General features: G+C 41.8%; 1 protein-coding gene across 1 annotated transcript; it reads left to right on the forward strand.

Moving 5' to 3' along the window:
• Positions 1–7,285, forward strand: creb3l3a (cAMP responsive element binding protein 3-like 3a). Its single transcript, XM_069680555.1, has 10 exons — positions 1–21; positions 404–520; positions 700–943; positions 1,302–1,435; positions 3,777–3,887; positions 3,982–4,088; positions 4,570–4,638; positions 4,788–4,872; positions 5,366–5,459; positions 6,966–7,285. Exons 1-10 carry the CDS (start codon positions 1–3, stop codon positions 7,283–7,285), a joined length of 1,302 nt encoding a protein of 433 aa, XP_069536656.1.
• The last annotated feature ends 16,608 nt before the right edge of the window (positions 7,286–23,893 follow it).

The following is a 23,893-nucleotide window of genomic DNA, read 5'->3' on the forward strand; positions in this document are numbered from 1 at the left end:
ATGGAGCAGTATCCAGAACAGGTATAAATACATATTGTCCTTTTTATAGCACAGTTTGTCAATTGTGGGTTATTGGGGCGAGCATACAGAGCAAAGTTCAGGTTTCTGAGCAAATTAAAAGTCTACATCAAAATCCTAAATGTATGGATAAATACATTTAGGCATTTACAGGACATAATTAGGGAATTTAAAATGGTCCCAAACTCTGACAGATATCTGGGCAGATGTGGGGAACACACTGTACGGCACAGCGTGCTCAGGTTGGGTCATGGTGAAGGGTTGGTAGTAAAAAGCGATCAGCTGGGGCTTCACATGAAACGTCCATATTTTTTGTTTTCTTTGCCTCTGAAACCACGAAAGACACAGTATTGTGTTGTGATGAAATGTCATGATCTCATTTCAGGGTTGTGATGGCATTGAACTGCTCGACTGGCTGTTTGATCAAAATGATGGAATTCTCCGCCATGAAGAATCGGGACGCCATGGCAACCATCACACCTGGCCAATCCAGGAGCCAAATGTGTGTGAGACTCTGGGATCTCTAATGTCACTCAAACATGCTAAGATTAGCTGTTAGCTTTGGATAGATGGCGTAGTTTCACCCTGACATGCTCTGTAGGTCGAGGGTCCCCGTCTCGCGCCGTGTTGTTGTCTCGGAGACAGGCAAATGATAGCTCTTTACTTTTTCTGTCCCCGCAGATGCTGCAGCCGGCTGAACAGGCAGACAATGACTTCCTGAACGCTCTCCTGAGTGGAAGCGAGTCTGTGTCAGGCTCGCCTCTCTGGTCCCCTTCTCCGAGTGACAGTGGGATCAGTGAGGACCCCCCCTCAGACCACATGGACAGCCCTCAGCGCCCTGAGAGCCCCCCCGAGGAAGCGCAGTATTTCAGTACGAGGCCACAAACCAAGGCAGGCCTGGAGGCCGACTTCTCCATTGACCTCAGTGAGTCACAAATATTCCACATTAAAAGCAGTCATTATGAGAAAATAATTGCCAATTTTCAGCGAATACTTTGTCTGATAACATCATGACTTCATTCTTATTACACTTTATTAAATAGAGTCTCCAGTCATGGTCGTGAGTAGACAATAATCAATCACGTCCCTGCAAATTAAACCCTGGATTTGCTGTATCACAGCAGATTAAGAATTAAGGTTTATGAAAAAGTACCAAACATATTAATGAGCATTTGTCTAATAATGTCATCCATCTCTTTTAATCCAAACAAAGACACCAGCGTTACTCAGTGATCTTTGTTTGCAGTGTATTTATGTGTTTTCTTCTGGCTGTGTGTGTGCAGATGGTTGGGGGCATACCTTCCCAACAGGCAGGACGAGAATCCCACAATATCCCTCTGATGTACAAAGACCGCAGCTGTCCTCTGGCTTCCCGCTCACTGTCAAGGATCTGCTGCTGTCCGGAACGCCAGAGCCGGTAAGTGTATTCTGCTCTGCTTGTTTTGGGAGTTTGACAGTGATACAAGAAGGGAGAGCGATAGTATCTTATGTGTGTTTTGCTTCTTTTTGTGGCTGCTTGAGTCATGCACAGGACCTGTTGTTTACCTTTTGTGTAGGGTGGATGTGTGTGTTTATGTATGGGTATGACTTAAGTTACTTTCAAGGACTTAAACCAGAGTTAAGATCAGTTGATTTGGGACGTCTTGTGCAATTGCGGGTTAAAGCTGTGTCTCAAGTTGGTATAATGCAGATTCTGGGGTCATGTTAAGGTCATAGTAAGGTGAAGGTTTAGGCAAATAGTTATTGTGCTAAAGGTTAGTCTCCAAATAATCAGTCCATGTAAATGCCCTTAAGTGACTTAAGTAAACGGTGTGTGTGCCTCAGTATGTGTATATACGAAGTGACTTCACTTGCTGAAATCCTGGATCACAAGGGGCGAGGCCTTTGGAATAAAAATGAACTCTGACGAAGAGAGGAGAAAAATGCTGCAACACTCAAGTTAGCATTTTGATGAAGTGGATTTTCTTCTTGACATTTCCAATAATTTGTTAGTTCCTTGTATTGAGTGCTTTCAGTCTGATTACTAGGCAAGGCAAGTTTATTTATAAAGCACATTTCAGCAACAAGGTAATTTAAAGTGCTTTACACAAGACAACAAAAGCAAAGAAACAAATTATAAAACAAGACATTTAAAAGCAAAGTGAAGATAAAATATAAACAGTGGAAACAGAAAAAAACAAATATATTAAGATATAAGTTCAGGTCAGAACACAGTACATGCTTACTTTATCTGCGGGTTCCAAACCCTGAAAAGGTGTTCCCAGAACTACCTTTTCTCCTGTAACAGCTCAGAGTTGTTATAATCACACAGTTTTTGAAAGCAAAAAGAAAATTTGCTGTTTATTTAACCTTTGTGTTAATTTGGTATTAATTCTATTGCTTTGAGAGGAGTTTCATGATGTACCATATGTCTATTAGCTGTACCTACTTATTTTTTAAGGGTCATGGGAAGAGGTAAAATGGATTGTGAGACTGACAGACTGGTTGGTGCAGTGTCAGAAGTATTGCGGACATTGTACCGGACCGTCGTGGTGAAGGAGCTGACCTGTAAGGCCAAGCTCTCAGTTTACCAGTTGATCTACGTTCCAGCTCATCTATGGTAATGAGCTTTGGGTAGTGACTGCGGATACAAGCAGCCGAAATGATTTTCCACTGCAAGGTGGATGTGCTCAGCTTTTAGAGAGGGTAAGGAGTATAGAGCGACTACTCCTTTGCATCGAAAGCAGCCAGTTGAGGTGGTTTAGGCGTCTGATTAGGATGCTCCCGGGCGCCTCCCTGTGGAGGTTTTCCGGGCACGTCCAACTGGGAGGAGACACCGGGGCAGACCCGAGGCCCGTCGGCCTGGGAACGCCTCAGGATCCCCCAGGAGGAACTGGAAAATGTTACTAGGGAGAGAGACATCTAGGCTAACTTGCTTGGCCGGCTGCTACAGCCACCTAACCCCGGGTAAGTGGAGGAAACTGGATGGATTGATGTTTTCTGTTTATTATCGGAGAAGAACAACTGATATCTGGTAAAACAGTTGATATTTTCATGCTATCAAATCAGTGCATAAACATGTACTTGCTCCCTCATTTTAGGCTGGTATCAGAGGCATTACCGAAACTGGTATCAGCATCGGATCAACTTGTGTGGGGTCCAGAGCTGATCCCCGCTAACATTGGACAAAAGGGACGTCAGTCAATCATGTGGCTTACACATAGAGACAGGCACCATTTATGCTAATTTTCATGCCTATGGGCAATTTAGAGTCGCAGCTACACCTAACTTGTATGTCAGTGGGGCATGGAAGGAAACCACAGAGAAAACCAAGCGGGCACAGGAAGAAATGAACTTGTAATTGAAAGAGGAGCACATTTAAGTTTCATTTCCGAAGAAAATATTCCTAAAAAAGGAGGTCATCACCTGAATACGCAAGCAGAATAATGTGTTTGTGCTTCTGGAACTCCAGGACACTCAGTGGTGTGAATTTCAGCACACTCAGGCTATTGATCCCATCTGTGCTGGCCGGCTTAATAAGATGAGGAAGAGAGGAGCAGAATGCAACTTCTCACACCATAATTGCTTTGAGGTTGCCATGAAATGAGAGTGATGAAGGTGGCCTGATAGTCTGCACTCATTTAACATCTTCTTGTGAAGCTCTAGGGAAAGAGATGGGTGGCAGAAGAGGAGGATGAAGAGGAGTGGGAGCAGAGAGAAAATTTAATCAAACAGCACTTATTATGTTTCATATATTAGTATTCATATCTCACCAACAGACTCCGCACCCATCCCAGCAGTCCATTCAGGAGCTGATTCTCAATGAAGATGAGAAGAAGCTTTTAGCGAAGGAGGGGGTGTCTCTGCCCAGCCAGCTTCCTCTCACCAAGGTAAATTGCTATCAATTCCTATAAACAACGATCAGCTCAAGGGCTTTGTGCCACAGAGGCTCGAAATTAAACTGTTGCTTTCTCTGAAAATCAGTATGAAGAACGGATTCTGAAGAAAATACGCAGAAAGATTCGCAACAAGCAGTCGGCCCAGGAGAGCAGAAAGAAGAAGAAGGAGTATATTGATGGGCTGGAAAGCAGGTAAAAGACAGATTTATAAAGGAATATCAAGGGAGATTAGGATTTTAGCATATTTTTCATATCATTATATCTACATTTCAATCGTAATTTAATGCAAAAAGGTCAAAAGGTCAAAATCTTTTCTGGTTTCATAAAAAACGACCCACCAGGCCACCCTCCTTATTCAGGTCTAAGTGATGGAGCTTTGGTCTATGTTGTATTTGTGGTCTGGGGTTTACATTTGGTACTGTATGCTTTGGAAAATTTGCTTTGTAAATGCAAAGAAGACAACATCTGTGTTGGGCTAAAATGTGCAGAATGACCTGTGTGCTCCTTTTAAACACTTCATGAGTAAGAAAGGCAATTTAAAAACTCTTCATTGACTTTACATAGAGTTGATTTCTAACTGTTTTGCTGTTTGAAAATGATATTTATTTGTTTGTGTGCGATTTCACCTTGCCCTGCTCTCTGCCTGCCTCCCCTTGTGTGGTGTCTCCTCCAGGATGGCCGCCTGCAATGCACACAACCATGAGCTGCAGAGGAAAGTGTCCCAGCTGGAGAAATGCAACATGTGAGAGAATTTTCAAAAGGACTTCCCCTTTCATGTCCACCCACATTTCTGTTAGCATCTTTCCTTTCCATCCTGGTCCCTAAAACCGCCATAAATACACTCTTGTCTGTCTTTCCCCCTTCTCTTACCCTTTGTTATTTCTTTTGCAGCTCTCTAATGGAGCAGCTGCGCAGGCTGCAGGCTCTGGTCATGAATACATCTAACAAGCCAGCGCAGACTGGGACATGTGTACTGGTATGGAAGTCCTCTGCGTGTGTGCTCGGCAGATAAACAAACTGCACAGACGTTTCATATGACTCATCCTCAGAGCAGGCCGAAAAGCAATAACCGCTGTAGCTTGATTAGCCATCGAGAAAGGCCAATGTTGATACATACACAATGGATAAGACCGCACAAAGGACAGAAAAGCACAGAATACACTGAACAGAAGCCCATTTTGCCTTTGAACTCCAATGGGGGAAAAATGTATGAGATCCAACTTTCAGTCAAGAAACACAAACACATTTCCAGACACAGGATACTTTGCTTCACAAGAAAAGCTCAGCAATAAAATGTTTCTTCTGAACATTCACAGAGGAAAAAATACCAGCCATTGAAAAGTTTGAACAATGTAGAAAAAACACAGACTTTCAAGTAGCATACTTCTTTGAATGATGTTTTTCCACCTCCGTGCATCCTTGATCTAACTCTTCTTTCTTCTGTCTGTTGTGTTTGTCCTCGTTCTTAGGTGCTCCTGCTGTCCTTCTCCCTAATCCTGTTCCCCAGCCTCAAGCCCTTCTCTGACACCAAGGTCAGCCAAGGAGACTTCAGTCCAGTCAGAAGTGAGTAACCTTCAGCGCCAAACAGCTTTGTGCACCCGCCTGCCGACTAATCCAGCGCCTGCTTGTCACAGCGGAGGAGCTTGTTAGAACTGCAGCCCGACCTGCTGCTGAAAAGGTCTTCACCTGCAGAGCTTCACAGCCTGCTCTGCCCGTCTGAGGATTTGCTGTTGACTTAAAACTTGAAAGACTATCATTGTGGTTATGAAGCTATTGCCCACAAATTTATCATTTATTAATACTTGTTTAATTTATTTATTGGCGCATCCCTGCATATGTGATTTGCACAGCACCAGAGATTAATTTGTTACCACAAACTGCCTTGAAAAAGGCGATCAATGCTACACTTTCCCTCAGTGCTAAAGGCTATGTTACAAATTTTATAGCTTTTGTATCTTTCATATCTTTAGCTTTAAATCTGATGCACTCACAGAAAGATCTGCATGCATGCCAGCACACTGACACACACAATGCACGTATGGAGAACTTGAAAAAAAAAGACCAGCTAAAAGCATTGTTAAGCATTTAACAGATGTTTTATTACACACTGTAATGTAGTTGTTTGAGATACAAGGACACTTTGAAGTGCATTAAATAAACATTTTATATAATATATATAATCTATATTATACTATATGTAATCGATATCGTCATTCTTTAGCTACAATAGACCGAAAATTGAAGCCAAACCCTCTCTATCGCCCCCTGCTGACTGGTTGCAGTACAGGTCATAAAGCCTGCCTCCTCCATGTTATCAGATGGGGCATGAGTCAAACTATAAAATCAAAATACACGGCAAATAAATGTTTCTCAAACATGGTTTCTGTCATTATAGCTAATTATTATAATGCTGATTTACGTCCAAGTGTTCATTTTTCTGACAAGTTTAGTTTTAATTAGTTATTTGAAGCTGTCAAAAGGATGATTGACAGCTCTGTTGACAAATGCAGCCGATCTGCTCCTGATTAGCCGAGTAGAGGAGGATTGGCAAGAGGAAATGTAGCTAAAACAATCACTACAGTCAGTGAAGTTTACAAACCTGTGAACGTCTGCTTCAGACCAACACAAAAAAGCTGTTCTGCTGTTAAATACACTGACGTGCGGGATCATTGCTGTTTTTTTAGTGTGTGTTTTGGTTAGCAGAAGTGGCAACGGCGGCGCCACTCGCCGATCTCTACTGCACAGCTCTGGCTCCAAATGACGTCACCAGCGGAGATGGCAGTCACAGGGCCTATTTGGCTTCAATTTTGTACAATGAGAGTAGATGGAGAAGCGTCATCCATCTTTATATACAGTCATTGGTTAACACACCATCCTCTGCATATGGGTTACAGCTGACATATGAACATTAATAAACACTTACAGCTGGTTAAAACTACATTATAGTAAGATATAAAGCATAAATGATGTGTTTATACTGATTGTAAATGCTATAGCAGGACTTAAAGTAAACTTCTGTCCACAGGGGATTAAAGTTGTCTGTGTTTTCTCTCTCCTCGTCCTTCACAGTCCAGTCACGGTCCCTGCAGAACCTTCAGGCCTCCCGTGTGCTGCACGTCACTGAACCTCCCTTCCCTGCCGAGGATGAATCCGAGCCTCTGCACCGGTATTTCCCAGGAGACCAGGGATTAGACGATATAACTGCACTGATGGGAAAGATGGATGTGAACCAAGACCGGTCCGGTTTGGAGCACACGTCTCTGAACAGCACTCAAGAAGAAAGGATGGGTCATCATTACCACGTAGACCCAATCACTGGTCACATAGCCACTGTGACCTTGGACCCCCAGCGCTCGGCCAGGCTGCGACCACACGCTGACGACATGTAGCAGAAATTATCGTTAAATTATCCCCACATGAGTTCCTTAAACCGTCCTCTTCACACAGGGAATTATCTGCTGTTTGAACAGAGAGGGAAATGAGGTTTTAATCAGTCCTGTTTTGAATTTAATATATATTTAGTCTTGTTTGTAATACTGTTTTATGTCAGTATATGGATTTGTTCTTAAACTGAAATTGCCTGTCAAGATGAACTGTGTATCTTTTGCCTCTTGTCTTTCATAAAAGTGTTAATTTAACCTTTAACCTAGTATTTGAGACTGATAAATACTAGGTCAATAGAGCTGTGATGACTTTTAATCTGAAAGGATCATTTATAAAATGAAAAAGGATTTTGAAAGTATCTTTCATTGAATAATGGTTTTGATTCGTTTAGATTTATCATGGATAAAAATGTACCAAATAAAAGAGAAATCACAACGCTCACTCGTTTTCGTCTGTTAATTTTTAAAGCTTAATTATGAAATTCAACATTTCCTGAAAAGATATAACCTAATGTCTAGACAAGTCATTTCTCTCAAGGTGAGTACAGTAGGTTTAAAGTGAAAGGAGACAAAGATGGAGACAGAAAACTGGATGAAAGGTGAGACAGATGAACTCTTATCTCATGACTCAGACTTCTTACTCAATTATTGACTTGTTGATGTATTTACTGGTTGCAGTCATGCAGTCGCTTGTTTCCACAGCACTCCACAGTGTGCCATGCTTTGTCAGTGCAGACCAAACAGCGAGGGGATGAAAGTGTTCTTAACCTCGCTGCCACTTGGGCCACGATTTCATCTCAGGCCTGACTTGTCCAGGCTGACATTTTCTGTGGTCATCCGGACTTCAAAGCAAGGGCTGAGATTAAAGTCTGTGATGAAATGATCCATGGCAGAATCTGTAGAACTAACTTTATGATCTTCAAATATAAAAAAATAAAAGATAGACATGTTTCCCCAACTCCTGGATTTATTATAAACTTTGAAGACACAGAAATCACATGTTTGTTGTCACTCTTTTTAAAGCGAGACATATACTGTATATCTTTAATACATTTTTAATGTGCAATAGATATGCGTTTCATAATCAAAAGTTTAACATGTAGGGAATTTACAGCCATCATTGGCTGTTCTTCTGTCTCGGAACCTATCGGCGTATCGTCTGATGACGAAACCAAAACACTACCTGTACTAAAAATCCACACCCCTGCCTACAGAGTCTACCTTTCTGGAATCTGTAAATAGAGATGAGCTTTTCTCTGACTGTAAAGGGGGTAATTCTGTATGTGCTTTGCGTGCATGACATTTAGCTGCACTTCACACATGGTTTTGGAGGTATCTGACCTTTGACCAAAGTGTTTAACCACTCAACAGACAGACAGAGCAGTGTGAATGAAACCTGCATTAAACTCTCATCTCTACTTTATTCATGTTTTTTTCTAACGTGTGTACAGGTGAGTTCAGCAGTATAAATGTTTACATTTGTTTCCTACAAACCTCAGCCTCAAGTAAGTTATGGCTATTGATTTTCAGCTGTCTTTTACTGAGACGTCTTCTAGAGTCACAATGGTCAGTGTTTCATGATAGCCCTCCAGGGAGAACGGCTACACTCACAACTCTGTTAGCAAGCTAGTGTGATGACTTCTACAGATGTAATGCCATGCTCTGGTTAATGTATTTAATGTAAAATGTTCAGGACTGCTATAAATCTCTACGTCCATGAAAAACAACGTTTGTTCAACCAGGTTTTAGAGGGTAAGTGAGTTATAAGTGGTGGGATCCGGGCTGGAGCTAAATCACTAAAGACCGTCGTAGCTCAGATGTGAGCAGGTCTTTTATTGGTACTTTTTGAAGTTTAGGTGTAAATTCTGATCACTCTGTAGCCTCTCCCTGCTCTCTGTTCCGGAGCACTTGCAAATAAAAAGGGCAATACGTTATCATACTCAATGTAAGCATGTAGAAAAAGAGATATTTCACATGCAGCACCGTAGAGGTTTACACTAGCACAAGAAGATAGCTCGGCTAATGTCGATCATTTTGTTCACCAAAGTTGTTTCGATGTAGTCTTGCTGTTTGTCTTTGTTTTCTTAAAATGTAGGAGTAAATCTGATTGGATTCATTTAATCAACTGATCTCAGTCTTACACAGTGGATTAATAGCAGCCGATGTGCTCTTGCTGGATCAGAACAACAACCTGTAGCCACTCCGGTCCGTTAGCCACCCATGATATGGGCTAAAAGTTTCTATCAGGATTTCTATTGCTGTGAACAATAGACTGTATAAATAGGTATGAACCCACTCCGTGTTTCGGTTGTCAACCACAGCATGAGTTGCTGATGTGTGAACTGGCTGACATGTCGTCTCCCCATCTCTGACCTCCATCTTCCCCCGGTTCCTCTTTTATTTGACTTTGTCTTGTTTTTTCTCTAATCAGGGTGAAAGTCTCTTGAACATCAGGACCTTCGCCAATCGCTGTGATTGAAGAATTCCCCCCGGAGCCGGGAGGCCTCTCTGCATAGATCGGCTCCCGCTGAGATTGGGCAGCCATGAGGGACTTCTGGGAGGACTGAGTGTCTATCAGAGCGACCCCTCGTCTTTTAATCTGCGAAATGGACTTTGTTGGAAACTTAGAGAGTTCTGTGGAAGATTCCTGAGCTCCACCAAACTTTCTCATTAGCAAAATTGTTTTTCTAATTTCAGAGGAATATAGAGGGAATTAAAGAAGCTGATCACATACTGCAGCCTGAGAGCTCAGAGTTATATCAATACCTCTCATCTCCGAGGAGCGATTAATATTTTATGTTCGACTTCTTCTGTCTTTTGTTTGAAAGGCATGACGTGTTATGCTTTCTGCTGCTGTACACATTTAGAATAAGCATTTAATAAGCTGTCTAAATATCTACTGTGGGTAGCCAACTCTCCACTACAGGCAAACATCAGCACAGGAAATGATCAGGGACATTACCCTGCCATATATTAATTTATGATAATGAAAGTCTCTATAAAAGGCACAAACTGGTTACCCAGAAAGTAATTTATTACTCCATGAGAGGGATTTATTTATGATCATGACTTATTGAAATATGCAGACATCATTTGTTTGAGCAGCTCCACACAATGGCACTGGTTGCCATAGTTTGTGATAGTAAGTTAGTACCTACACAAAGATTTTCCATTCATTAAGAGTGTAAACGAGAACATTTGATTGATTAGATGATGGGTTAAAGATGCCACGCTGCTGTTTTCAAGCAGAAAAATAACTCAGGTGATGGGGACAAGCATTTTAAATGTACACTACAAAAGATTTAATATGATACTCATCAAAAGCAGCAGTGTTCAAATACAGTTCTTACTATTAGTGATTGATAGTGAATGTCATATTTGATGTTGCACTACATCTTTAAGTCTCCTCTTACATAATCCAGGTGTGTCTGCATAGATCCTCTTGTTACCAAACAAAGTATGATCCCTGCAGACAAGCTGCATGGCTGTAGTGTACAGCTTTATTTCAATCAGGAGAGACTTCATTAACATTGAAGGGGTAGAGAGGCTGAGAGCAGGCTAGGATACCCCCCCGATGGAGTATAGACACTGGTGGTGGTGATGATGGTGAAGACGGGATGAGCGGAGGAGCTGGACTTGGACGCTGATGAGGTGGACTGGAGGTGAACGGGGCGGAGGAGGGTCGCAATGATCGAGCTGAAACGACAAACTGTCTGCGGGAGAGAGGAGAACAGCTGTAAAGACAGACGTCGAGGCTAACTCTGGTTGGTTTAGTACTTAAATAATGTACGCCCATAATCAGCTGATCACCAGACAGGCAGGACAGAGAGGGAGAGAGAGAATGATGAATGATGGCTAATGGATGAATGAAGAAGTATTAACAGTCTTCCGTATTGAACTTACGCTGAGCTACATTTCTATACAACTCAAGGTGTGTGGTAAACTCATGCAGACACTTCGAACACCAAAGTAAGACTGATGAAGATAAAAGCACTGCACATTAGTTAATGATTTGTGCCCAAACAAGTAAATGATAGGATGTTTCTTGATATGCCATTTATGATATAATATACAATTTGAGGAGAATAATGTGTAATTGAATGTATGAAGCCTTAGTTTAATGTTGATATTGCGAGGACATAGTCTTAATAGAAAGTTTTGCAAGTAACAGTTCTGCATTAGACAAATGTACACCTATGGAGAAAACTAAGACTGTATACAGCATACAGTATCTATGTCTATGTCTCTCATTCGGTATCTTGGCCAGACAGGCCTTTAGCTTTAACCTGACAGTCCGATAAGGACACACATCTGAGGGGGATGAAAATAGTTAATTCCACATAACAGTGTTATTGCCAAATATTATCAGCATTTTAACATTTCTGGAGCATTTCTCCGCCACAGTATGTGCAGCTGAAAAAATGAACAAAAATCCACTGAGGGCCCATTTTTAACGAGGCATGGATTTCAGCCTGCAGAAATAAACTGATATTTTGCTGTGAAGTAGCCTGGATGAAGAAATCAAAATAAATTGTTAACGTACAGATGGTCAGAAGATGTTTTACAGTTTAGATTTGTTGTTTCAAACTGCACGGTGGTGCAGTGGTAACCGCTGTTGCCTCACATAGACAAGGGTACTGGTTCTAACCCCAGTTCAGACAATGGGGGGCGTGTGTCTTTGGACTGTTGGACTTTACATGTTCTCCCCACAGTCCAAAGACGTGCTTGTTGGTTAATTGGTGACTTTAAAATTGCCCCTAGGTGTGAATGTGAAAGGTTGTCTGTCTGTATGAGTCCAGTCCAGGGTGGACACAACCTGTGTCCCAATGACAGCTGGGATAGGCTCCACCCACCTGCGACCTTAAACATAGATAATAGATTGATGGATGTGATGTTCTCTTTGGTTACCCTAATTAAACTCAGACCAGACAAGACAAAACAAGTTATTTACGGTATATTTTGATCAAATAAAAATACAAGTTTGCTGCATAAAGATGTTCCCTGAAAGTGGGTTTGCATCAACATGTCAATAATACATAAAGTCTATGTGCAGCTTTTATAGTTTGTTTTGAGGGCTTAATGAAATGCAAACCCATGCAGAACTTTCCAAAGAATATTCTTTAATTAAGTATGATAAGTCATACTTATTTACCATAATATCCACTACACGCGTTTCCAGGCCCCTTTTGTTATCTGTTAGAATTTAGATGTGATTAGTCTGGTCACAGATGAATGTTTGTCAGCAGAATTGCATCCCCAGAGTTCGGCCAACGCCAAATATTATCCTGACAGATGACAATCTAAAAAAAAAGTTTCCACCCTGAATGCTAATCGTTCCGAAGGTGATCCTGACTGTGCGCCCAGAGCCGGCTGTGTGAGCGGGATGTTTGCCATCAAAAATCTGTCAGTATTCAGTGAGCATTATCTTTCGTCCCGCTGGGGAAAGATAACAAACTCTTCAACCATTCAAGGAGACGGTCAGCTCTCCAGGCAAAGAGACATCAAAACGTACCTCCATCTGATGGTTCTCTCATTGTTTAAAGATGCTGTCATGCAGGATGGATGAACACCGCATCCTGCCTCACGGTTCAGTCAGAGAGGGGTCACTGCTGTATAATCAGGAACAGATGTCGCCCTTTTAACAGTTCGCTGCATTCAAATTGGCATGATCAATCAGGACAGTCCCAATAACCACAATGCTGGAACAAGCTGTGAGTCATACCCTAACCTCACCTTCATCTCTTCTCACCAGACTTTGCGCTGATTGTCCGCATGTACAACAACTTGTTGCTTCTGGTCAGGTACACACTCACGAACTTTGTAAAGCTGGAGCCGCTCGCTTCTCGCATGGATGAAATTTGGGAATCGGATGAAGTAATCTGCAGTGATTTATCTAAACTCAGCTTTACAATGATCTCACACGGCTGCCATAACAGCTTTCTTTGCCAGATGTTATCAGTATAGTGGCATTATGGTCTAAAAAGCACCCAATTGACCCTTCGCTAAGCCCCTCCCTTGAATGGCCAATGTCCAATCCTACATTAGCAACCATAACTAGGCACGGGAGGGAATAACGGGAATATTAATTAGCATTATAATTAAGTTAATCCAGATCCAGTGTATGGATCAAGCCCACCATATGTGAGCAATATCCTGACGTGCTTTAAACTAAATGAAAATGTGGGATAATTTAGTTTTGCTAGAAATGGGCTAAAACATATTATATAATGAAAGTTATAGGGAGTCTAAACATTAGCTTCAAATAAAACAATATATTGACGTATCCTGCTGTGCAAGAACATTGTTGTTCCTGTGTATGATTGTCCTTAACATGTTTGTCAAGACTCGGGCTGCCTGACGCTTGCATCGGGACCGTCAAGCTTTTGCCTCGATTCTTATGTCCTCTTCATTCTCAACACTCCGCTGACAAATTATATAATAATTATATTATATTCAAACGCATATTGTCATCCTTTCTGTCTACTTCTCGCTGATATTTAGAAACTATTTTTGCCAGAAATGTTTCTAGTATTTCCCTTGGAACATCTCTCACTGTTATAGGTTGAAAATGCCATAATATTTACATGCCGGTGCGAAAGCTTGACAGGCGCAGCAACAATAACCAAGGGAGGCGGGACTTAGCAAAGGGTCAATTGTTTGCTATCATTATTTCATTTGTGAGAGTTTTCCTTCATCCAGTCCCAACCTGGTGTTGTCCGACCTATGTTGCAAATGTAAATTAGTCTGGAACCTCTCAGTTCATTTTAGATTTCCATTGGCGTTGTCATCCAAGTGCCTCTATAGTCTACAACCAATCACAGCAAGGAAACGTGTGACATAGTGGTGGGCTTCTAGGCTATGAAGCTGGTTCGTTTCTAGTACAACATACTCTAGTGTTTGGCATGACGTGATTTAGGAGCAAACACATACAATTTATACATAACGTGATATATCATCCAGTTTGTTTAATACTGACATGCAGGATCGGCTAGGGCATAGGCGATATAGGCGATCGCCTTGGAGTCTTGTTTTGAGAGGCGCCGGTTGGAGCCTCACATGTTTTGGGGGTGTCGCACGAATATAATGCTTAATGTAAACCCACTGCAAGAATGACAACTTTACTGCTAACCTCTCCCTCAACTCCGCCCTCGTTCACCGCTCCCGAGACGTGATGGGCGCTCAGGTCCAGTTTGAGAAAACACAACTACTTGTTTGTTCCAAAAGAGAAGGAAGAGTGAGAAGTTAGCATCTAAAATAACTTGGTGCCAAAAAAGGGTAAAATAGCATCAAAATAGAGGTTGTTCATCTAAAAACAGGAGGATCCCCTCCTATTAAGTGTAGCGGATGATCCGATGATGAAGAATTAAAATCATTAACTCCTTAACAAGAAGGGAATCTTTTTCTTCCTGTTCACATGACCTCTGGGTCAATAACGACAAGTGAAGCCAGCTTATTTATGGCTCTTGTAGGAGGACGACTTTCCTTGATTTCTGGCTAACATCAAAAGACTCACTCGAGCAACAAGATGGAGATATCCAAAACTGTATGAAAATAAAGAACTTTATGATTAAAATGAATATGTTATGTGTAATAACCAACTGAAGTTACTGGACTGATGCTTAATGTTGATTGTTGATTCTAAATGTACAGAGAGGATGAGTGGCTATCTGCCCACTCTCCCTCTCATCCCCCCTTTGCCTACAGATACTACAGTTCTGTGACTCTCTGAATTTCAGTTGTTCAAGGAACAGACAATTCCTAAACCTATAGGCTGAACCCTTAATTAGTACGTATTCTATTACCTCAATTATTTTACATTATCGTGTTAGACTTATATTTCTGTAACATGTTTCCTAAAGTCTCTGATAGGAATGCATGTGCACATTAGTGCATAAACCTAGGGAGGATGTTTGAGCAGACGTCCTGACACCTTCTCATGGGCTTTGCACTCAAAGTCATAAAGATTACAAAAGTGATGCTTCCCAGTGATATCCCAGGTCCCCAGACACCTCAGGAAATGACCTTTCAGAAGACAAAGGGGTTAAACAGTAACAACCATTATAGCCATGGACCCCCTAAAAAGGGATTAACAAATAAACTATTTCTTATGGACTGAACAACGCTCAGACAAAACAAAATGAATCAACAAGAACTGGTTGATAAGGACACTAATTGACAATGGTTGCCTTTCCTGTGTTTTGTATATTGTGTGAATTTATCTGCCTGCAAGATCTCTCTGAGCACCTCTGCACGCCACAGGACACAGACACATTCCTGTGGTAGAAGGACCATTGATGAGACAATTAAAGTTATTTCACTCACTTGGTGTACAAAAGGGTATACAGATGCATATATATGAAACGTATGTGTACAGGTATGCATATTTGTCTTAACAACTAAGGTCGTCATCTATGTGGTTGCTGAAATCGTTTAATACTTTTATTTCAATTGATTAAGTTTTATTCGGTGAGTGATATTAAGTATTTGGTCTAATTTCAAAGGAGAGAGAGCAAAACTTTCAAATATGGTAGAGTTAAAAAGGTGAAGCAAATTAATATTAAGTTTGTAAAAGAAGTTTAACTGAAAGAATCAACAGATGGTTTATGATGGGGAGTGGTCAGCAGCTCCCGCCAATGCAAAACACCCCTATCACAAAGGATAATACCCAAGGAGAAGTGATTAAACTAGTCTTCTGCTGTAGCTCTTCTGCTGAGACCCCAGGACTGATGTACTGATGTGATTCTCCCTCTCTCTGGCCTAATGGCTGAAGGCCGGAGAGAGGGGGGTAAAGCCTGCCGTCTGGCCGCACAAGTCCCGCTGCAGAGTTCTAGCCACACCGAGCATGTTGGAAGGGACATCCAACCAACCCGTGAAGGAAACTTCTGATTTCGCAAACAATTAGAACTTTGAGTCCTGCCAGCCAGGATCCCTTATTGCTGCTTGTGCTCTTCGCCTCTGGTTCTCCCCTTGATGCTGCCCTGCGGAATGCTGGGCCAGAAAACGCCGCCTGCTGCGACTCCTGAATCCTGAATCCTAAGTTGCACTGAACTTGCCTGAGAGCCAAATCTTGCGACTATTGAGTAAAAGCTTTTGAATGAAGATGACGTTAGAGACAAAGACTTTGAACGGAAAAGACTTTGAATATGGCAAAGCTGCCATTATGACCCCCCTCATCCAAAGGACATGAAGAGACGCTCCAGCTGCTGCTGAGAGAGATGGAGAGACACAGACTCAAAGCCTGCAGTCTGCAACGTGGGACCCAAAATGCTGAGGCCGCCAGGAAGAACTTCTGCTGCTGCCACTCTGATCATCGTCAGGTGAACAATACTATTTCAAGAGTTAAGAGTTGATGTCAGACAACTGATGCTAAATTACCAATTGAGAAATTTATCAAGAGATTTAATAAGCATTAGACCTAAACTAGGATCCTTAATCAAAATTACAGTTAAAACTAATATTAAATGGCTTCACAGTCTTCCATGATGCTCCTCAAACTCTGCCGAATGGTGTTTTATACGTTCAATCAGTTGATAAACCTCCAAAGATACGGTCACTGATTTGACTTGAATTAATGTCAATCCTATTTAGAGATTGTTCATTGTGCAACCTATTCATTGTGCTCACTCATTTATTCCTCATTCATTTATGTATTTTCTATTTAGTAGTTTAGTCATGTAGTCAGTAGTTTAATAAATATCTCATTTATAAAGACCTTGATTCTGTGATTTGTGTGTGTATGAAATGGTAAAGTCACTGTACACCGTGGCCAAGAACCTCGTAGCAACCCTGAGATCACAAGCCTAAATTGATTAATAACTAATTATAAGTTTTCCCTGTTTTGTCAAAATTGGGTGGCGTCCAACATTGAATTTAAGGTAAACCTAAATTCTGTTATTTAGTAATGAACTAATCGTTTCTAGGAGCCGAAGATGAGTGCCCTCACTCTCCTTCAGCTTTTACACCGATGTCTGTAATAACGATGCAAAACTTTGATTTATGGATTATTGTTACATAATTTGATATTAATTAGTTATTAATTATTAGTCCTTTGAGCTGCTACACTGCTTATAAAACCTGAGCACACACTGTTAAAGCCATACCACCGATCACAGATGAAGGAAATACAGTGTTTTTCTATATAACAGAGAGGCATACTAAGAGGTTCATAAAGGGAAATTAGCATTTGCTTTGTGATAATCATATTCTGTTTCTAGCTTTTGTTTTATTTGAAGTGAATAAATTTCTTTATTTCTTATTTTAAAGTTTGGATGGGTGGGGAAAAGGGTGAAGGGAGGGGGTAAGGGGTAAGGGGGGATGGGATAGGAGGGTAAGGGGTAAGAGGGGTAGGATAGGAGGGTAAGGGGGGTAGGATAGGAGGTAAGGGGTAAGAGGGGTAGGATAGGAGGGTAAGGGGTAAGGGGGGGGTAGGATAGGAGGGTAAGGGGTAAGAGGGGTAGGATAGGAGGGTAAGGGGTAAGGGGGGTAGGATAGGAGGGTAAGGGGTAAGAGGGGTAGGATAGGAGGGTAAGGGGTAAGGGGGGTAGGATAGGAGGGTAAGGGGGGGGGTAGGATAGGAAGGGAGGGGAGGGGGAGTGGGTTCAGGTAGGGGAAGGGGGGAGGGGTTTCTGAAGGAAGGAGGTTTAGCCGTGGCTACCCTCTTTTCTTTTTCTTCCTCTCTTCTTCCTTGCCTTCCTCTCTTTTTTCTCGTTCATTTCTTTGTTTTCACTCGTCTTTGTGTCCTTCTCCTCCTTTTGATTTCCAACGAGCTCCATCTTTTCTTTGGGCTCCATCTTCAACTTTTCTTCCTTCATCTTGTCTTTCTCATGCTTTTCCATCTCTTCTTTGTCCTCTTCTTTCACCTTTTCTTTGTCCTCCTTTTCCATCTTTTCATTCCCTTCTTTCCTCTCCTCGTCTTCCTCGTCTGTCATCCTTTCTTTCTCTTCCTTTTGCTTCTCATTCTGGAGAGTTTCCTTCTCCACCTGCTCTTCTTTGGCTTCTTCAGGCTGCTGCTCATTAATGTTGGTGACGAGCTTCTGCAAAAAGAGAACCCGTTTATTTATCTGCACATACAAAAGCTCAATCTGCAACATGTATTACGATCCAACAAGTCATTATTGTGAGGTAAACCCTGTGATGAGGTAGCGTACCTGCAGCTGGTTGGTCTTGTCAATGAGGCTCTCCTCCAGAGCCTCACATCTTGCCTTCCACTGCTCCTCTTTCCACTGCAGCTCTTTCTCCTTTAGGGCGAGCAGGTATAGGACTTCGACGTGGGCCTTGGTTCTTTTTCGCCTCTTTTTAGTGACCCTTTTTAGGAGGTCATCTTTCATTTTGACCTCCTCCTTGAGCTGGCTCACTTCCTCCTGCTTGTGTTCAAGCAGACCAATCTTCTCATTCAGAGTTTTGTTCTGCTCTTTCAGAGACTCTATCTCGGTTATTGCAGAGAATAAGGCTTCCCTCAGTCCCTGAACAACTGAGTTTAGAGTGAGCTGCTGAGGCTGCTGCGGCTGGGCAACATCGGGTCTTATCTGGCCGTTAACGGCTGCACCAAAACACATTGGCCTAAATGCCTGAAAGAGAAACATACATGTGGTTGTTTGCTAAAAAACATGGTCTTATGTGTACTTATTCATACAAAAGAAGCTACAAGGACAGCACTCCTTGGACAGAGAGAGCAACACCGTAAACACATACTGATCTCCACACCACAGAGGAAAACAAATGTTTGCTGTATTTCTAATCATATTACAAAATGACCGCTGACATTCTGCACCATCTATCTTCCTGTTGCACTAGAGTTGTTTTGGTTTCAATAAATTATTAAAGTTAAGAAACATTATAAAAACTGCATAAAATGAATCTTCTTTCAAGAAAAGCGTTCGTCAAAATCTGATGAAATAACAGCTCAAAGTAGCCTGGCTTTGACAGACAGGGCTAAAAAATAACAAGATCTTACCCAGTTTGGATACATGTTGGCACAGTGAAGGTTTCAGAGAGGCAGCAAAGGTCACAGGAATATATGCACTACTTTACAGTAGAAGTCGAAGTTGAAACTGTGTTGTAGTCTCAGACTTGTAGAACTTTCTGATGAAGTTGTCTTTGTAGTTAATGAAATCAAAGTTGTAAAATACAATAAAGTTAAAGTTTTCAAAAGTTGTCGGTTTCTCTTTGTTCACAGAGAGAGGTGCTACTCGGTTCAGGTGGTTGAGTGCAAATGAGCAAATGTTCATGTTGATGTCACAGTTCCAGAGTTCTCATCGTGTGTTCCAGCTTCTCAAAATTCTAACAATGCTGCTGATGGCATTTTTCAAATTGGTTGTTATGCAGTTATGTTTAAAGGGATATATTCATGTAATGTTTTCTTAGGGTGCAGAAAACAGAAAAAGTACTTTATAGTGGTCACATGAAGTGAACAGACTTTGGCTCTGATGATGAAACAATGTCTTACTGCTTATAAACCCTGAGCACACACTGTTAAAGCCATACCACCGATCACAGATGAAGGAAATACAGTGTTTTTCTATATAACAGAGAGGCATACTAAGAGGTGCATAAAGGGAAATTAGCGTTTGCTTTGTGATAATCATATTCTGTTTCTAGCTTTTGTTTTATTTGAAGTGAGCAGAATCAGCTGTCACAAATGTCACACTAAATGGGAATCGCATCACAGAAAGACAGAAAAACATACATTGAATAATGTAAATCAGTTCATCAGAAGTTTACTGCACAATGTTCAACATTTACATGTTTGGATGGGTGGGGAAAAGGGTGAAGGGAGGGGGTAAGGGGTTAGGGGGGATAGGATAGGAGGGTAAGGGGTAAGAGGGGTAGGATAGGAGGGTAAGGGGTAAGGGGGGTAGGATAGGAGGTAAGGGGTAAGGGGGGTAGGATAGGAGGGTAAGGGTTGGTCTTATTTCAGAGGAGAGAGAGCAAAACTTTCAAATATGGTAGAGTTAAAAAGGTGAAGCGAATTAATATTAAGTTTGTTAAAGAAGTTTAACTGAAAGATTAAACAGATGGTTTATGATGGGGAGTGTTCAGCAGCTCCCGCCAATACAAAACACCCCTATCCCAAAAGATAATACCCAAGGAGAAGTGATTAAACTAGTCTTCTGCTGTAACTCCAGGACTGATGTACTGATGTGATAAAGCCTGCCATCTGGCAGCCCAAGGCCCACTGCAGAGTTCTAGCCACACCGAGCATGTTGGAAGGGACATCCAACCAACCCATGATTTCGGAAACTATTAGAACTTTGAGTCCTGCCAGCCAGGATCCCTTATTGCTGCTTGTGCTCTTCGCCTCTGGTTCTCACCTTGATGCTGCCCTGCGGAATGCTGGGCCAGAAAACGCCGCCTGCTGCGACTCCTGAATCCTGAATCCTAAGTTGCACTGAACTTACCTGAGAGCCAAATCTTGCAACTATTGAGTAAAAGCTTTTGAATGAAGATGACGTTAGAGACAAAGACTTTGAGCGGAAGAGACTTTGAATATGGCAAAGCTGCCATTATGACCCCCCTCATCCAAAGGACATGAAGAGACGCTCCAGCTGCTGCTGAGAGAGATGGAGAGACACAGACTCAAAGCCTGCAGTCTGCAACGTGGGACCCAAAATGCTGAGGCCGCCAGGAAGAACTTCTGCTGCTGCCACTCTGATCATCGTCAGGTGAACAATACTATTTCAAGTGTTAAGAGTTGATGTCAGACAACTGATGCTAAATTACCAATTGAGAAATTAATCAAGAGATTTAATAAGCATTAGAACTAAACTAGGATCCTTAATCAAAATTACAGTTAAAACTAATATTAAATTGCTTCGCAGTCTTCCATGATGCTGCTCAAAAATTGTGTTTTATACATTCAATCAGTTGATAAACCTCCAAAGATACGGTCACTGATTTGACTTGAATTAATGTCAATCCTATTTAGAGATTGTTCATGGTGCAACCTATTCATTGTGCTCACTCATTTATTCCTCATTCATTTATGTATTTTCTATTTAGTAGTTTAGTCATGTAGTCAGTAGTTTAATAAATATTTCACTTATAAAGACCTTGATTCTGTGATTTGTGTGTGTATGAAATGGTAAAGTCACTGTACACCGTGGCCAAGAACCTCGTAGCAACCCTGAGATCACAAGCCTAATTTAATTAATTATAAGTTTTCCCTGTTTTGTCAAAATTGGGTGGCGTCCAACATTGAATTTAAGGTAAACCTAAATTCTGTTATTTAGTAATGAACTAATCGTTTCTAGGAGCCGAAGATGAGTGCCCTCACTCTCCTTCAGCTTTTACACCGATGTCTGTAATAACGATGCAAAACTTTGAGTTATGGATTATTGTTACATAATTTGATATTAATTAGTTATTAATTATAAGTCCTTTGAGCCGCTACACTGCTTATAAAACCTGAGCACACACTGTTAAAGCCATACCACCGATCACAGATGAAGGAAATACAGTGTTTTATATTATTATATAACAGAGAGGCATACTAAGAGGTTCATAAAGGGAAATTAGCGTTTGCTTTGTGATAATCATATTCTGTTTCTAGCTTTTGTTTTATTTGAAGTGAATAAATTTCTTTATTTCTTATTTTGAAGTTTGGATGGGTGGGGAAAAGGGTGAAGGGAGGGGGTAAGGGGTAAGGGGGGATAGGATAGGAGGGTAAGGGGTAAGAGGGGTAGGATAGGAGGGTAAGGGGTAAGGGGGGTAGGATAGGAGGTAAGGGGTAAGAGGGGTAGGATAGGAGGGTAAGGGGTAAGGGGGTAGGATAGGAGGGTAAGGGGTAAGGGGGTAGGATAGGAGGGTAAGGGGTAAGGGGGGGGTAGGATAGGAGGGTAAGGGGTAAGAGGGGTAGGATAGGAGGGTAAGGGGTAAGAGGGGTAGGATAGGAGGGTAAGGGGTAAGGGGGGTAGTATAGGAGGTAAGGGGTAAGGGGGGTAGGATAGGAGGGTAAGGGGTAAGGGGGGGGTAGGATAGGAAGGGAGGGGAGGGGGAGTGGGTTCAGGTAGGGGAAGGGGGGAGGGGTTTCTGAAGGAAGGAGGTTTAGCCGTGGCTACCCTCTTTTCTTTTTCTTCCTCTCTTCTTCCTTGCCTTCCTCTCTTTTTTCTCGTTCATTTCTTTGTTTTCACTCGTCTTTGTGTCCTTCTCCTCCTTTTGATTTCCAACGAGCTCCGTCTTTTCTTTGGGCTCCATCTTCAACTTTTCTTCCTTCATCTTGTCTTTCTCATGCTTTTCCATCTCTTCTTTATCCTCTTCTTTCACCTTTTCTTTGTCCTCCTTTTCCATCTTTTCATTCCCTTCTTTCCTCTCCTCGTCTTCCTCGTCTGTCATCCTTTCTTTCTCTTCCTTTTGCTTCTCATTCTGGAGAGTTTCCTTCTCCACCTGCTCTTCTTTGGCTTCTTCAGGCTGCTGCTCATTAATGTTGATGACGAGCTTCTGCAAAAAGAGAACCCGTTTATTTATCTGCACATACAAAAGCTCAATCTGCAACATGTATTACGATTCAACAAGTCATTATTGTGAGGTAAACCCTGTGATGAGGTAGCATACCTGCAGCTGGTTGGTCTTGTCAATGAGGCTCTCCTCCAGAGCCTCACATCTTGCCTTCCACTGCTCCTCTTTCCACTGCAGCTCTTTCTCCTTTACGGCGAGCAGGTATAGGACTTCGACGTGGGCCTTGGTTCTTTTTCGCCTCTTTTTAGTGACCCTTTTTAGGAGGTCATCTTTCATTTTGACCTCCTCCTTGAGCTGGCTCACTTCCTCCTGCTTGTGTTCAAGCAGACCAATCTTCTCATTCAGAGTTTTGTTCTGCTCTTTCAGAGACTCTATCTCGGTTATTGCAGAGAATAAGGCTTCCCTCAGTCCCTGAACAACTGAGTTTAGAGTGAGCGGCTGAGGCTGCTGCGGCTGGGCGACAGCGGGTCTTATCTGGCCGTTAACGGCTGCACCAAAACACATTGGCCTAAATGCCTGAAAGAGAAACATACATGTGGTTGTTTGCTAAAAAACATGGTCTTATGTGTACTTATTCATACAAAAGAAGCTACAAGGACAGCACTCCTTGGACAGAGAGAGCAACACCGTAAACACATACTGATCTCCACACCACAGATGAAAACAAGTGTTTGCTGTATTTCTAATCATATCACAAAATGACCACTGACATTCTGCACCATCTATCTTCCTGTTGCACTAGAGTTGTTTTGGTTTCAATAAATTATTAAAGTTAAGAAACATTATAAAAACTGTATAAAATGAATCTTCTTTCAAGAAAAGCGTTCGTCAAAATCTGATGAAATAACAGCTCAAAGTAGCCTGGCTTTGACAGACAGGGCTAAAAAATAACAAGATCTTACCCAGTTTGGATACATGTTGGCACAGTGAAGGTTTCAGAGAGGCAGCAAAGGTCACAGGAATATATGCACTACTTTACAGTAGAAGTCGAAGTTGAAACTGTGTTGTAGTCTCAGACTTGTAGAACTTTCTGATGAAGTTGTCTTTGTAGTTAATGAAATCAAAGTTGTAAAATACAATAAAGTTAAAGTTTTCAAAAGTTGTCGGTTTCTCTTTGTTCACAGAGAGAGGTGCTACTCGGTTCAGGTGGTTGAGTGCAAA

This window comes from Semicossyphus pulcher, unplaced genomic scaffold, assembly GCF_022749685.1.
Source record: "Semicossyphus pulcher isolate SPU_LCO1_2020_fin unplaced genomic scaffold, fSemPul1.0.p SCAF_4, whole genome shotgun sequence".
Lineage (NCBI taxonomy): Eukaryota > Metazoa > Chordata > Actinopteri > Labriformes > Labridae > Semicossyphus > Semicossyphus pulcher.